This window comes from Spinacia oleracea, chromosome 5 (genome assembly GCF_020520425.1).
Source record: "Spinacia oleracea cultivar Varoflay chromosome 5, BTI_SOV_V1, whole genome shotgun sequence".
NCBI lineage: Eukaryota > Viridiplantae > Streptophyta > Magnoliopsida > Caryophyllales > Amaranthaceae > Spinacia > Spinacia oleracea.
The window spans coordinates 104103816-104120228 of record NC_079491.1 but is presented as its reverse complement, the minus strand read 5'-3'; the positions used below and the strand labels follow the sequence as shown (position 1 = coordinate 104120228).

The window sequence follows — 16413 nt, the reverse complement described above, 5'->3', positions numbered from 1 at the left end:
CTCTTTCTTTGTCTCTCCCCTTTGGGTCTTCTGCTCTCTTTACAGTTTGCGCATCTTCTTCTCCAGCGATGCCAAAAACTCCATTAACGGAACTTCGTCTGTGAATATTCTTCGACAGCCTAATCCTCTTGCAATTTATCACTCTCTCTCTCCTCTTTGATTCATCTTTGAGGAAGAAAGAGAGAGAAAGAGATGATAACGCGGCACAATTTGGCGGAGCAGCTGAGAGAGTATCAGGTTCGATCCAAGCATGATTGGGCGTCTGCTTCCTTTTTCTCCTCAACTTCCAATTTCACTTCTAGGTATTATTCCTTGATTACTCACACCAATGTTGATTTCAATTTCTGTAAATCTTCAATCGCGTGTTAGGTTTTTCTGATCTGATCGCGAATTTGGTTTTGTTTATTTCGTAGTTCTTTTCTTTTATTGATTCATTGTAAGATGTTGGTTTGATTTGTGTTATTGTTGATTAAAACTGGATAATTTTTGTCTGTGATGAAATAAAAAACTGTTACGGTTTGGTGAGATTGAAGAATTTTGAACTTTTGGTGAAGAAATTGGGGGTAAATAGAATTAGATAGCTTTCCTTCTCGTAATTGCAGTGATCCGTGAATTTGGTTATATTTGGGGGTTTGAGGTATATGTTGGATGGTCTTTTGAATTGTTTTACTATGTGGATGATTTGAATTGTGCGAATGAGGTAATAGGAGTAAATCAATTGTCCTGGGAAACAGTGAGATAAATCGTCCCTTTTTTATGCTTTGTTATTTGATTCTGATGCAATAAGAAGCAATTTATAAGTTTGAAGAAAAAATTATTGGAATTGGCTTGTCATTCACTCAATAGTACTTTTGGACTTCTAGTGCTGCTTACTTCAGATTTTGGGTGCAAACTCGTGTACAGTAGTGTAATTAACATCTTTCAAATGTTTAGTTGCTTTCATACTTGATATCTTGAGATAATTTCGTATAATTGGATTTATCTATCCACTTTAAGACGGATCATAAGCTAATACATTTAGGCAAATCTGAAACTACATGTCTACATCGGACCTTTGTAGAATCTTTTGAGGTGCATTTGCCAAGATGCTAGGAATTGGTGTCTAGTGGCTTCGTGCTTTATGATTTACACTATACATGGCTGAGCTTCTGTGCTAGTTTTGGAGTGGCTTGTAACTTAGTGGAGAAAACAAATATGAGATCCTCCACCTTAGTATAAGCTAGCAAAAACACTTAATAATTGAAAAAGTTAAGTTACTTTAGGCCTCAAACCACTTAATCTGAAACTACATGTCTGCATGCCACGTTTTTAGAATATTTGAGGTGCATTGGGCCCAGATACTAGGAATTAGTGTCTAGTGGCTTTATCCTTTATGGTTTACACTATGCATGGCTTGAGCTTCTGTGCTACTTTTGGAGTAGCTTGTAGCTTAATGGAGGAAGCAAATATGAGATCCTCCAACTTGGGTCCCTCTTTCGAATAATCCATAGCTAGTCATAAGCTAGCAAAAATACTTAATAATTGAAAACGTTAAGTTACTTTAGGCCTTAATTTTAAAGTAATTAGTGTAACTGTCTCTATCAGGGGTCTCAACCAAATAAACACCCTAACTATACAAGATGTAACAATTTTGTTCTAGCCATACGGTTTGAATGTGTACCAACAAGAACGAGACGGGCTTGGCCCTTGGGGTTAGGAATGTTGACCAGTACTTTCCCACCCATTAAGAGAGTGTACTTGTGTGCTTGGCTCGTTTTCTGGGTGCTGTGTATTAAATCTAATTCCTGAAAAGATGGTGGGGTTTAAGTCTTGATTAACTTATACTTTTTGGTTAGCTTTCCCTCTTTGTCGAATCCACCCTAATTCTTCGGCAAGCCAACTTCCCCTTACGAATCGTTCTCCGGCAGCAAAATCCAACACCACCTTCCGAAAATTCCTCTCCTCTTCCCTTCCTAGCCTACTTCCCATCGTTTGACTATCTCTCAGTTAACCGGGGAGTGTTTTTTCAGATAGTCATACAGATGAAAAGGCAGAGCAGCAGTTGCCAGAGCTCCAGAGATGGCAGGCTGGCGAGATTTATCTCCAATGGCCCCTCCTGATTGTTGATTTTTTTCCTCCGATCTTTCTTGTTTTTTCTCCTTCACAGCCTAATTGGTTTTTGACGTCATTTATGAATACCGTAGGATGGTGTGAGGCGGTGGTTGCAGAGTGTAATGGGTTTTGTGATGTTAGTTATGAATTCAGTAGGATGGTGTGAGGGTGCGAAGATGGTTGAGAGAGTGGGTCATTGGTTTTTAAATGGAAGCTGGTGGATTGGTGCTCGTGATGGTTATGGTGAAATGGAGGGTGGTGGTGTTGGTTGTTGTGGTGGAAAGTTGCAATGAACTGATGTAAGTGGGAGGGGCACTTTAGAAACTGTCTTATAAGTTAGCTATGGAGAACAAATTAGGGAGTTTGTTAGAGGAAAAACTCTATATCGTAGAGCACATGAGAGAGTGTGTCATGTCGAATACTCCCTCCTCTGTTCCTTTTTGTTTGCCCCATAGCTAAATTCTCTTTATTAAGAATTGGGTGTAAATTTTGCACATGGGATGATAAAGTGGTCTATGAGGAGAGAGATAGAGAGAGGGCAAGTGGAAAAATTTACCATTTAAGATATGGAGCAATCTCAAAGGGACACCCCAAAGAAGAATATCAGTCAAATAAAAAGGGAAGTAAGGAGTATTATGGGAAGTAGTGGTTTAGTTATTAATTGACATAATTATGTTATATACTACTGTGTATATTATTACATTGCGTAATAGTTTATTTTCATTTTAGTGTGAGATGGGGTGCTTGCATCCTGCTCTTTACTTACAATTCCACTTGTATGGACCCGGTCCACCATAAGATTACCATGGACCAGGGTAATTAGGTAATTTTAACAGTGTGTAAATTATAGAAACTGTAGGTTCTGTAAAGTAACTATATCTCCAGAATAATAACTATGAACATAATAATGATAAGAATAACTATTATATCCAAAGAGTAACTATATCATATAGAAAAGTAATTTTAACTGTAAAACAATTACTACTATATATTCATTCTTGCAGACAAAAAGAGTAAATTATAGAAACTATAGGTTCTGTAAAGTAACTATATTTTCAGAATAGTAACTATGAAATAAATAATAATAATAATATAGTAATTTCGATGAGAACAATTATTCTATCCAAAGATTGACTATATTATATAGAAAAATAACTTTAGCTGTAAAACAATTACTATATTATAAAAATAAACAATATGATATATATGGTTTAGAGGTCATATAGTAATTTTTTCTATTATATATCACATACTTACCGAAATATAAAAGAGTAACTATATCAAAAGTAACAGTAATTATAACTCTTGAACAATAATAAAGAAAACATTAACTACTTGGTTAGTTGTTTTAGCTACGACATTCTAATTCTTTGCATCTATTAAATAAACCATGTTAAACTCAAATGTTTTTTGAACTAAAAAATACTAATCGACACGTCCACGTGGACCACGTCTCTTTTTTCCACCAACACATCATGTCCTTCCTCTACCACGTTATTGGTTTCCATTGTTGTCAGGATTTTCTTCTTCTCCTCCTGCTTTTGTTTTCCTTGCAGAATTTATTCTTTGCACGATTTCAATTCTGGGTGCATCTTCTTTGTATTTCTGAATCAATAATATTTAAACTAAGTTAATAATTTAACATTTAAGTATGAAAAAATAACATAGTAACTATGTAAAACGTGTAGTTTCTATTATGCATCATATAGTAACTCTTACAATTAACGATGGTAAAATACTTGCAGAATTGCATATATAGTTATTGTTATTGTTATAGTCATATAGTTACTGTCAAAATAATATAGTCACTTTGATTAATAATAACATGGAGTACAAAGAAAGATCATAAAGAGAACATAATGAAAAGATAATAATTATTAAAAATATATAGTTACTATTATACATGATATACTAACTCTTAATATTAATGATAGTCATATACGAGCAAGGTTGTAGATATAGTTATTGTTATGATCATATAGTTGCTGTGATCATAACATAGTAACTCTTATTACTAATAACATAGAAGACAACAAAGAACATGAAAAGAACATTATAATATACATAAAAAACTATACCAAACATATAGTTACAATAATACAAGATATAATACCTATAAATATTATTGATGGTCATTTAGTCACAGAGTTGCAGACATAGTTGATGTGATAATAATATAGCAACTCTATCCATAATACAGTAACTATATCAATAAAAATATAGAATAACATAAAAACATGCACATAACATAATAAACTAACACAATACCTTTCAAAAATATAGTAACTATATAAAACGTACAATAACTATTAAAGAAAATAAACATATGGCAACAAGTCATGATAAAATAAACATAATATCTATTTCAAACATATAACTATATAAATAATATAGTAACTATATAAATAATATAGTAACTATTGAAGAAAATAAACATATGGTAACACATCATGATAAAATAAACATAGTACATATTTCAAACGTATAGTAACTAATATAATAATATAGTAACTATTGTACACATATAGTAACCATTATAATCACACAACAACTAGCTTAACATATAGTGACTATTATTATAATATAGTAACTATTGTACAAATATAGTAACCATTATAATCATATAGTCACTATCTAAGAAGCAGACAAAAATATACTCGAAATAACATATTACATAATGTAATCGTATAGTAACTATTATTTATCAAAAAGTCACTATAAACTGTTCTTAACATAGTAACTATCTTAAACACATAGTTATTGTTTTAAATTTATAATAACTTTCTAAAAACATAGTAACTATTTTAAACACATAGTTACTGTTTTAAAGTTATAGTAACTTTTTAAAAAATATAGTTACTCTAAAAACTACTACTAACATAAACACAATGAATATTCCAATGATTATTAAAAACATTATTTCGCAACATAAATTAAAGGTAACTATATCATTTCTATACTAATTAACTATATGAAACTCTAACCCTAATTTCACCTAAACAACAAACACTATTTCTACCTCTTGTGCTTTGCTGCATCAATTCTTAAAGTTCACAGCCTTTGTCTCTTTTTTCTAAATTTAAGGCATTATTTCTTCTTATATAAATGATATTGTAAAGTATTTTTGAAGATTCGTCACTAGATAGTGCAACTTTAGGACCTGGAATAACATGTGATTGATACTTCGTATTATTTTCTTATACAAATATCAAATATATAGTAACTATATAAACCATATAGTAACTATATAAACCATATAGTAACTATATAAAACATATAGTGACTATTATTAAAATATAGGAACTATTGAACACATATAGTAACCATTATAATCATATAGTCACTATCTAAGAAGCGGACAAATACATACTCTAAATAACATAGTACATAATGTAATCGTATAGTAACTATTATTTATCAAAAAGTCACTATAAATTGTTCATAACATAATAACTATCTTAAACACATAGTTACTGTTTTAAACTTATAATAACTTTCTAAAAAATATACTGACTATTTTAAACACATAGTTACTATTTTAAAGTTATAGTAACTTCTAAAAAAAGTATAGTTACTCTAAAAACTACTCCCTCCGTCCCGGAATACTTGACCTGTTTTCCTTATTGGGCCGTCCCTTAATACTTGACCTGTTTCTAAAAATGGAAATATTCTAACAATATTATATTATTTCTCACTCCACCCCTATTAACCCACCTACTCCCTACTCCATACAAAAAATAATTAAAAATTCAACCCCTACTTTCCCCCAACCCCACCTCTTAACCCACCTCCCACTAACTACATTAAAATAATACCCCACTATCAACTACTACCTATTAAATTAAATAAGTCAATTCAAGTCCCTTAAACTCTGTGCCGGTCAAACTGGGTCGAGTATTCCGGGACGGAGGGAGTACTACTAACATAAACACAACGAACATTCCAGTGACTATTAAAAACACTAATTCGCAACATAAATTAAAGGTGACTGTATCATTTCTATACTAACTATGTGAAACACTAACCCTAATTTCAACAAAACAACAAACATTTCGAATCACTCAACAAAATAATAACTATTGTACACATATAGTAACCATTAAAATAATATAGTAACTATTGTACACATATAGTAACCATTAAAATTACATAGTACCTCTTTAAACCATATAGTTACTGTATTACTCATATAGTTACTATTTAAAATCGTGAAGTCACTGATCGAATTCGCGAAGTGAAAACGATACTTCGGTAAAACACAAACATTAATTTCTTCAAAACAACAAATATTTTCAATTTTAAATAAAAATAGACTTAAAATTCTTTAGAAAACAACAAACCGAGATGTGATCTCTAAAAATTCTTGCGAAGATTTGTAGGCGAGCGCAAATTCTTTGATTCGATTTCGGCAACGACAAACCTCCTTCTTGATCTACTACTTCCTCCAATTTTTCCTCATCAAATAGATCCAATCATAAGAATTATAAGATAATTACGAAAAAAATCGAACAAAACCTAGAAATTTAGGCTAAATTTTGAAAAGCACAGAGAGAAAATGAAGAGAGAGAAAATGAAAGAGAATGAACAGAATGTAGATCTGAAATTTTGAAAAATAAAAAAGTTTAAAACGTATATAAAGTGGGATAGACACAAATCGCATTAAAACTCCTCAAAACACATAGTAACTCTTTAAAACACATAGTTACTGTAATACGCATATAGTTACTATTTAAAATTACAAAATAACTGTCACGTGACAGTTACATATGTTACCCATAAAAATTACTCTGTTGCCCTGGTCCACGCTAAGTTAGCATGGACCAGGTTTATATTAGTGTAAATACTTTACTTAATATGCACTTTGTTGTAGAGGAACATTGGGCATCTTGCTTTTGAAAATTTTCTTTTCAAAATGAGATAGGATATTAGGATTAAGCTTTTTTTCTTCACTTTAGGTCAAACTCTTCATTGTTACCGAGGACTGTCGTGCCTTTTTTTTATAGGTTTTAAAGTTAATAATTTATTTTGGCAATTGTCAGAAATGACCTTCTAACACAAAAACTTTGTGAAATAGCACCTTTATTAATAACAAAACTGGGAGAAAGTACCTTACAAAACTGTTTTTATAAAAATAGCATCCAAATATCTAATCACCGGATTCTGATAAAAACTTCCGGAAATTGATCCTCGTTTATCCCTCTTTTTTGGGCTTGTTGCACGCTCTCCAGCCTCTTATCTTCTATTTCTCCCTAACAATAATCTTCCTCTCATCTTCTTTTCTTTCTCCCTAACCTCAACCCATTGTTTTTGCTCTAGCCTCCTGCCATGGAAAAACTATAATTTTAATTAACAAAAATAATAAAAAAATTCCTCCATCTAACCTTCTATTCTTCTCTTGCTTTCATCTTCTTTCCCTGCCACGTAGTCTTTCTCTGACTTTAATCTTAAATTAGATCAAGTTATTATTACCCAAGATATTTCACACCCTCAACAGAAATTACCCCTTAAATTAAAATTATCTTGGTGACATTGGAGATCGCATTCTACCTTTGACAATATACCCGTCACCAAATGCATGTCCACCACGTCTACGTATCCATCATTTAGCTAAATAATTACCTTTCTCAGAGTACATAATATGCCAAGAGTACTTTGAATTAATCTTCGGGAAACATACAAATTGTATCTCCTGAAATTTCGGTGAAGTATTATTTTTTATGCTTTGGTTGGACTTTTGAAACACTAAATTTGAGGGGTTAAGGGGACTTTGAAGCTTCACCCTCCAGAAATGACAAGCAACGGGATATTTGACTATTTGGTCGAAAAGGTGCTAGTTTTAATAAAAATGATTCGATAATATACTTTATTGTGATAAAGTAAATGTCACAATATTTGTGTTTTAAAAGTTCATTTCAGACAAATATTCCTTTACTTTGCACTTAATACTCTCTTAACTGTTAGCACTCCCTACCACCCTGCAAATTGTTATGAAGTTTCTGATTGTTAGACGGATTTGGTTCTCTTTAGCAGGGTGGATATTGTGATCTTCGTAATTTGGGAGCTCGTCATTCTTGCATTCCTGGTTTTCTCAGGAGTCTCACTATATTTCAGACATGTGCGACTTGCGTTTGTTTTGTTATGTGTCACGTTGTTGCTACTTCTGTGCATGAAAGTCACCAAGCAAATACGTTTGGCACGTAAGAAGAAACGAAGAATGCTTCTACCATTATCAATGTAACGTCCTTTAGGCAACTCTGTCTGTAAAAATGTGAGATTAATTACCATTTTAATCGTTCAATTTTGCTCTTTTATATTTTTTGATTGGTACCGGAGTTCATTTAAAGCAGCTAAAGTAGATGGTAGTTGTGTGATTTGTGTCATCTGATGGACCCGCCAAGTTATCTCAGGCCTGTATTTTGAAGCAATGTGTCACAGTTGACCTCTTTCTCACCAAGAAAGATGTTGGCTCTGTGCTGCAGTCTAGTACTGGTCGCACCTAACACGCACAGGTTGGTAATGAGGATTTACACACGTGCTGGGTAGTTACTATGGTTTGTAAACTTTGTATACATGGAGAAAGGGCGGTAAAACTGTGAAACTTGTGGACATCACTGCACATGTTACACAAGCCATGGGGCAAGTTATTCTGGTATGTTAAAACCTACATCTGTCTGGTATTTCTATTTTCATGAAGCTGTATTCTGGTGTCAAATTGAGGACAAGTTTCTATCTTGTTTCATCTGGGTTGAAGAAGTGGACTGGGATCCCTTTGATGGACATACTCCATATGGCTCCAGTCACAAGCAGAATGCTCAGAAGTATCCCAAAACACCCTAGCAGAATGTTAAGGTACCACATAAAACTCAACTCTTGAGGTTTCTTAATCTGTATCCACATAAGACAGGGATATGCTAAGGTGAGAGACAGAGCAAGGCCCCCTAATAGACCTGCCAAACTCGGCAAGAATGGTAGTGCAGATGCTATGAAGACTGTTAAGCATCCAAAGAAAGCTCGTATTCCTGATCTCAACCAACGAGGACATGGTTTCTTCTTGCTGCTTGTGAATCGAAACTCCAGGTTGTCAAACACTGGCATTGCATATATCTGGAATGAGCACAGACAATGTATCACTACAAGTAAGCTTGTGAGACACAGTGCAAACTTGGATGTGTCATTCCCATGGTATTCATACAAGACTCGTAGTAGCCCCTCATTTGTAGGTATAATCTGTAGAAATACAACACAAATTAGAAGAAACGAAAAGGTTACTTATAGCAGGTGAAGGTAATGGCAGAGTTAATTTTTCTTCTGGTTCCAAGTGACGCCTATTTAATATTTTTTCTGTGTTAAGTTTTCATAAAAAAAAATTCGATGTAAAAAGCATGTAGAGTGTATGTGTTTGGTTGGAAAGAAAACAGTTAAAATTAGTTTTCCCCATTGTTCCTTTTAGTTTTTGGTGCAGGTAAGGTGAAAGCTCGGTATAAGCCCGGCTTGTGTTGGATGACAAGACCGCTTTGACATTGGAAAAACTTTTCCAATTTAAAAAGGAATGTCATATTATCATCCATTTCCCTTGCCTTTTTTCTCTCTTCCCTTCCTTCTTCCTTCTTCCTTCCCAAATTCTCAACCAAACACGTTTGAACTTAAACACCAGGCATATTATCAGGAACAAAAATTGATGTTTGTACGAACCAAGTTTCCATAGGCCCAGTATCCGCCAATTGCGACGGGAAACAAGCACAACCCAATGACCATGTAGGCAAACTTCACCCCTCGCCACATTGCTATTCTTGATGGTTGCTTTATACTGCTTGGCATAGTTCCCTGTACCAAAAACACGCATTTGCGTTAAATTCTGGGATAGAATTCCGTCTATATCATTTATTTTTGAGCTTTTTCTATCCAAAAAAATGTGAAATTATAATAATTGACCCTTATTATCATCTCTTTTACCTGTATTTCAAGCACTAAGTTGTGCCCTCTAAAAGCCAAAGCAATCATCCCAATTGCATTGAGTACCTCACAAACCCTATCAGCATGAAACCAAACATGGGTCGGCCCGTATGACATACTTGTGGGTCGGTCTTTGCATACGGATACGACCCATATTAGGGTACAATATCCTACTGCGGTTACTGATCCGACGAAGGAGACCCAGGCGATTGAGTTTAAGTTGGGCAGCTGTGCCATGATCGCGGCACAAGAAGTGAAGACCATGTACCATTCTATAGTGGTTAACGGGTTACAAGTGGGCCCACATAAGGTTTCGAAGAAGATCTTGATGGTCCCACCTCCAAACATAATTAGAGCCACACAAGTGCCACCTGATAAGTACATGACTGGGAACAAGGATAGCATTTTCCCTAGATTTTCACCTACATTACATTATCAAGGAAGCTGCTTTAAAAAGTTGTTCAAACATAAAAGTTTTAGGCCCTTTTAATGGACTAATTCATATTTTCAAGTTGATCTTGCGTGTAAAGGAAATTAACGTACTTTTCTAAGTTGCTTTAGTGTTCTTGGATGTTTTAAGTTGGAAATTGATGAACATATCATGTACTGGTTTGTTCGATAATATTTTATGGTACGACCAGTTTGGGAGACCATAATAATAACAATAGCATTACAGATCATCGATAATGAACTTGTGTCAAGTTGTATTAATTAGTACGTCCATTGGGGAGTCCTTCCTAGAATGGTTGCCCACTCATTTTTAGAACTTACTCCCTCTGTCACTTAATACTTGCACCGTTTTGACTGGCCACGCATACGCTTGCCAATGCACAACGTTGACCACCAATATATTTAACTATATATTATAAAAACTTATAAAAATATTAATATTTTAAAAATATATATTATGAAGCCAACAATATATTATATTATATACTAACATTTGTTTTCATATATTATAAATAAAATAGAGTCAAAATGGTAGTGAGTTTTGTGAATAGTGCAAAAAGTCAAAATGGTGCGAGTATTAAGGGACAAAGAGAGTAGGTTGTAAAATTTCGATATGAATAATTTCTTACTTACGATTTCAATATTTTTTGGAGTAGATATATAGAAAGAATTTAAGCTGAGCTCACCAAAGGCTGCCATGGATAGGCGAAGGTATCTACTATAGCGTGTGCCGTTCTCCGATTCATGGAGTTGAATTAGCAACCATATTGTGTACAACTGCCATACGTAACCCAACGAAAGACATGTTATGCCCCAAATCCTGTTTAAGATAAACAGAAATGTATGTTAAACTTAACATCTTTACCTCAAAACATACACCATCCTTAAACACAATGTAACTAAAATCTTCCGTTTTTTAATATTCGTAACTTTTTAGACTTTTTACACTATTTATATAAACTACTTTGACTATTCTAAGTGTTTTTTTTATATAAGATAAAACATAGTCATGTGAGATCTTGTTAGATTCGTCTTAATGTGTATTTTCAAAATATCAATTTTTTATGATTTTTGCACAAAGAGAATTTAAGATATAAATGACCAAAGTTCTGCATTGACATGCGTAAAAGTAACAAACATTGTGAGTATTAAAATCAAAGGAAGTATGAGATTATAGTTTATTGTAAAGTTAGTACTCCGTAATAGGTTAGTTAAATTATATACTAGTACATGCATGCCCATTGCCCAACGTACTGTATAATTGTATTTTTGTATATGTATATGCTCCATACTACTACGTACGTACTACGTATTGAATAGTTGAAGAATAATATATTACTCCGTAGTAAATGGTCGATGTTTAGGCAACTTAATTAATTATAGATTAAGAAGTGAAACTAATTAATTACGTACCAACCAAGCGATGCGAAGGCTAAGGGAAGCATAAGAGCTTGGAAACCAATCCCTGAAGAAATGGTATGAAAGGCAGCGTAGAAGGCGTTACCATTTCTAGATTCAGTGATAGGAAGCCAATCTTGTTGGGGATCAACATTTGATTCATCCAAGTAACTAATATTTCTCATTATGTGAATAGTTATGGAAGAGCTTTTATCATCGTCCGGTTGTCGGAGCAGCGGAGACTGGGAAAAGAACCACCGGAGCTGCCGAGGTGCTGGTGCTACTTCTTCATTAGAATAAGGCATCATTGATCTCTATTTTTTTTAGGGTTTTAATTAATTATTTGCCACTATTACAAGACATATAAATAGGCTGTAATTGAGGGCCATGGTTTAGTTGTTGTTTCAGGTTCAAAAGTGGTAGCTGACTAGGATTATTTGGTTTAGTCAATACTGATCGAGGTTCTTCACTCTTTCTCTTTTATTAGTTTATAATATAATTATATCATTTTTTTGTTTGTTATATAAAGTTTTTCTTTATATAACATTAGTTTTAGATGTACATAATAGTTAATACAAGTACAAGTACTATAAAAAGCTAACACTTTCATATAAATAAACTATAAATAATTATAATACCTTAGCTTATTGAAAGTTATCCAAATCTGTAAAGATACACTTCAAAAGTATGTAACCTTATATTCATGTATAAAATGTTAATCTAGTATTTAGATGTTAAACCCTATAAATTAAACCATTTTAATTGTATCTTATAATACTCCCTCCGTCCCTTAATACTCGCACCGGTTTGACCGGTGCGGAGTTTAAGACATTTGAATTGACTTATTAATTTAATAGGTGCTAGTTGATAGTGGGTATTTTTTTTAATATAGTTAGTGGGAAATGTGTAAGAGGTGGAGAGTGGTGAGTGGGGGGTGTGAATTTTTAAATGATTTTTTGTAGGGAGTAGGGGTCACTACAAAAATCAAGAGCAACTAGGGCGACATTATTTAATAAAAAAGGGCGAGTATTAATTGCCTTTGCATAAATAATCAACTAGCGCGAGTTTATGTCGTTGTCGTACATATAAACAATAAGGGCGAATTAGATAAGGTCGCCCTCTTTGATAAAAATAGGACGACGCGCTTTTTAAATCGTCCTCATTGATAAAATAACTTTATGAAAATCCCAAATTGGTTATCCAGGCCATTATGACTCTCCTAGTCTCCTGCCAGAGTTCTTCGAAGAAACTCCAAACATAAACCCCTAAAATCCCAAATTCGTTTTCCCTAGAAAAAAATATCAATCGATGCTCAAATTTTTCGTTTCCCTCTCTCTCCATGATTCTCTTCCGAATTCCTTCATAGATTATCCTAATTTAGTCGAAAATTAATTGAATTTCTCATCTTGTTTATGCTTAGTTCGTAACCTCGGGGATTTGTTCGAAAAAAGCCCGATTTCTGCTGAGATTTGTTTGAGAAAAGATCATTTTCAGCGGAGATTTGTTCGAGAGAAGGACGATTTCTGCTTACTGGTATCATCTACTTCCTTTGATTTTTTTTTTTATTCATCTTTTGTGTGTTTTTTTGCTGGCACAGCTTGTTTATGCTTAGGTTGCGTATGTTTAATTTGTTTTGGTGTTTTAGATCTCGTTTTACCAATAGCAACAAAGGTGAATGCTTAGGTTGCGTAAGCTATTATTTTGGTTTATTCTTATAGGCTAATGTTCTGATTTGGTTTGAGTTGCTGGTTGAGAAAGTAAGTTGGTTCAATTTTGGTATGTTTGTATGTTCTACATTTGAAATATTGAACCTAACAGTATTGAGAATTTTCTGCAATTGTTTTATTGGTTTACACGCATTAATTGTTAATTTTCTGGAATTGTTTTATTGGTTTTAGATCCACATTGTACCAGAATTTACTCATATAGCCAATAATATTGCTCACTAATTTTTATCAAATTACAATTGCTCACTTGAAAATGCTGGAAAATGTTACAAAATGACGTCAGCAAAAGAATATGGAGGTATTTTGACTACTACATTAAGGAGAACTGAAGCATATGGTCGTGATTCACATATGGACCTACAACACTCACAAGAAAAATCGAACACTTAGCTTTAAGACAAAGTGTTTAGTTGTTTCATTATAACCATTTTTAAATTTCATTATTCATATGGTTAAGCATATGGCCTCTTCTAGTGCAGGAATTTCCCTAATTAGGTTTAACAATCATATGAACTTTACCTCATGTCTTTTCTGCTTTTTCATAAAAAAATAATTACCTACTCTCAAGAAAACATCATTGTGTTTCCAGATTATACCTCATGTCTACTGAATACTGAACAAAAAGGCCATATAGGAATTTGAAACTTTGTGAACCATCATATTCAGTTTTTATGCCCTGTCCGAAATGGTGTTAAAAACTTTCTCGATTTGAATTGGTTAATCTTTAATGGACCTTAATATTTCTTATTGTGTGTCCCTTCACTATTTAGATAATGCGCGAATTGTTGTTTGCATATGGTTTTGTTTCAAGATTTGACCTTAATATTTATAGTTGACCATTCCATAAATTCCTAATTTATAGGTCTTGTTCCGTTGTTTTCAGGAGTTGATTTGATGGCTTCTTGCTCAAGAAATTTGCCTGGAGGTGAGTATATATGATTGTGATGTCTCTTGTTTGTTATTAGAATCAACATGTGGTGAATGCAGGGGATTACAGTAAATGGGTTTATTGGGTTTGGGTTGTTGGATTCATCATCTTGTTGGTCTGTCGCATCTGTAAGAGTTTAATCTAGTTGATATCTTGGGTATATTTAGAGAAATCTTGCAGTTTTCCAGGGTCTGATTTTGAGATAAAACTCCCGAAATTGGATAATCCAATCAAATCCAATGTTAGTCTGATTACATGTCCTAGTGTTCAACAAATAGTCTAAAAATGTAGTACTAAAATCCTTGTACTCAGATCATCAACTGAGAGTCTGAGATGAAGGAAGACATAGTCTAAAATGTAGTACTAGAATACCTTCAGTTAGACCTATCATTCGTCCAAATCAGTCAGCAAAGTCTCTGAGGCTCGTATAGAGATATCTATGCAATACGAGATAGTAAATGAATTTGAAACTGCAAAATCTTTTAGCTGTAAGAATTGAACAGCTAATAGAGCTGGTAACGTCAGGAGACTGCAGCCATTCACTGAAAAAATCGCGCACAATTTTGTCGTTGTGGTTTAGAACTGACTGGTGCAGCAGTGACGCTGCCCATCATAAGTTGTGACCGAAGCTCAGCAACTGTAGTTGATATGAATGTTGAATTTTTAAAGTGTTGCATCTATAATTGAAAGTGATCGAATTAATATCTTATTACATACTTGTTGTAATTTCTATCTGGATTGAGTTATTTTGGTGAATTCCGATATGATTTTGATGTTATATTGCATTCATGTGTGACTACTCGGAAGCATATAGCTTGTATTATTTCAGGTCAGGAACGATTTATGCAGCAAAATCTGAAATGGAGAATGTTCCAACTTAATGTTCTTCCTCAGGTAATTTGTTGTTTATAGGCTCTAAAACCTGCAATTTTATTCTGATGTTTGTGATAATTGTTGTTAATTACCTGTAGGAAACTGTAATGTTTGTCCAGGGAACCTCTTGGAATAGTTTATGATTCTACTAAACTTAAACCCACGATTCAAGGTTAGCTGCATTTCTTTTGCTTTTGATATGGTTAATCTTGTCAATAGGTAACTAGTACTTTGAAGCTATGTTGTTTTAGTCATCTGAACAAGGACAACTAGCTCACATGTTTATCCCCTCAGGAGAAATACAGGTTATGGAATTAGAGATTTAAAATTCCAATAAACAGGTACTTTTATGCAACTATATGTGTATTATAAAAGTCTAGGGGACCTCTCTCATTTTTGAGTACTTCAGGTTTTGGTCAAATGGCAATTTCTGAGTTCATCCACCATAAATTGATTTTACTTACTTCGACTTTACTCAACTCAACATCCTTCAGCAAAGAGGGAATGATTTTGCGACATTTTCACCTTTTGATTTCTTGATTGAACAGGGCTATGTACCTACAGTTTTTGATAACTTTAGTGCTAATGTTGTTGTTGATGGGAACACAGTCAACCTAGGGTTATGGGATACTTCCGGTAAGATTCATGCTTCTCTTTGTTTGTCCTTCTATTATTTTCATGTATTCCAAATTACTCCTGTTCAGTTACCTGTCTTTAATGATATTTGAGACCAGTGTTTTGCTATATCACATGTTACAGGTCAAGAAGACTACAATAGATTGAGACCTCTGAGCTATAGTGGATCTGATGAATTTATTCTCGTTGGAACAAAACTAGGTACGACCTTATGCCTCAGTTTTTTTTGTAAAGATCTCTATAGAACTGCTTATGTTATGCGATTGGTTGCATTGACTAAGTTTTTCTCAAAGCAACACTAACCTATTAGCTCAAATGGAGAGCATTGTGCAAATGCATAACGATGTGGGTTCGAAT

The 16413-nt window shown here is 33.6% G+C and overlaps 2 protein-coding genes across 3 annotated transcripts; one reads left to right on the top strand and one right to left on the bottom strand.

Annotated features, from left to right (window-relative positions):
- On the top strand, positions 1–9529 carry LOC110785889 (uncharacterized). 2 transcript variants are annotated; one of them, XR_008920834.1, is made up of 3 exons: positions 1–302; positions 8119–8740; positions 8843–9529. XR_008920834.1 is itself a non-coding variant. In XM_056828249.1 (2 exons), the coding sequence occupies exons 1-2, from the start codon at positions 193–195 to the stop codon at positions 8327–8329; spliced, it is 321 nt and encodes a 106-aa protein (XP_056684227.1). In that variant the 5' UTR covers positions 1–192; the 3' UTR covers positions 8330–9529. The 2 variants fall into 2 exon arrangements, 1 of the variants encoding a protein (XP_056684227.1); XM_056828249.1 differs by having other exon boundaries at positions 8119–9529.
- LOC110785888 (lysine histidine transporter-like 8) lies at positions 8305–12220 on the bottom strand. Its single transcript, XM_021990404.2, has 5 exons — positions 11908–12220; positions 11181–11314; positions 10045–10466; positions 9784–9915; positions 8305–9318 (listed from the first exon to the last, which is right to left on the bottom strand). Exons 1-5 carry the CDS (start codon positions 12198–12200, stop codon positions 8818–8820), a joined length of 1482 nt encoding a protein of 493 aa, XP_021846096.1. The 5' UTR covers positions 12201–12220; the 3' UTR covers positions 8305–8817.
- Positions 12221–16413: the final 4193 nt, after the last annotated feature.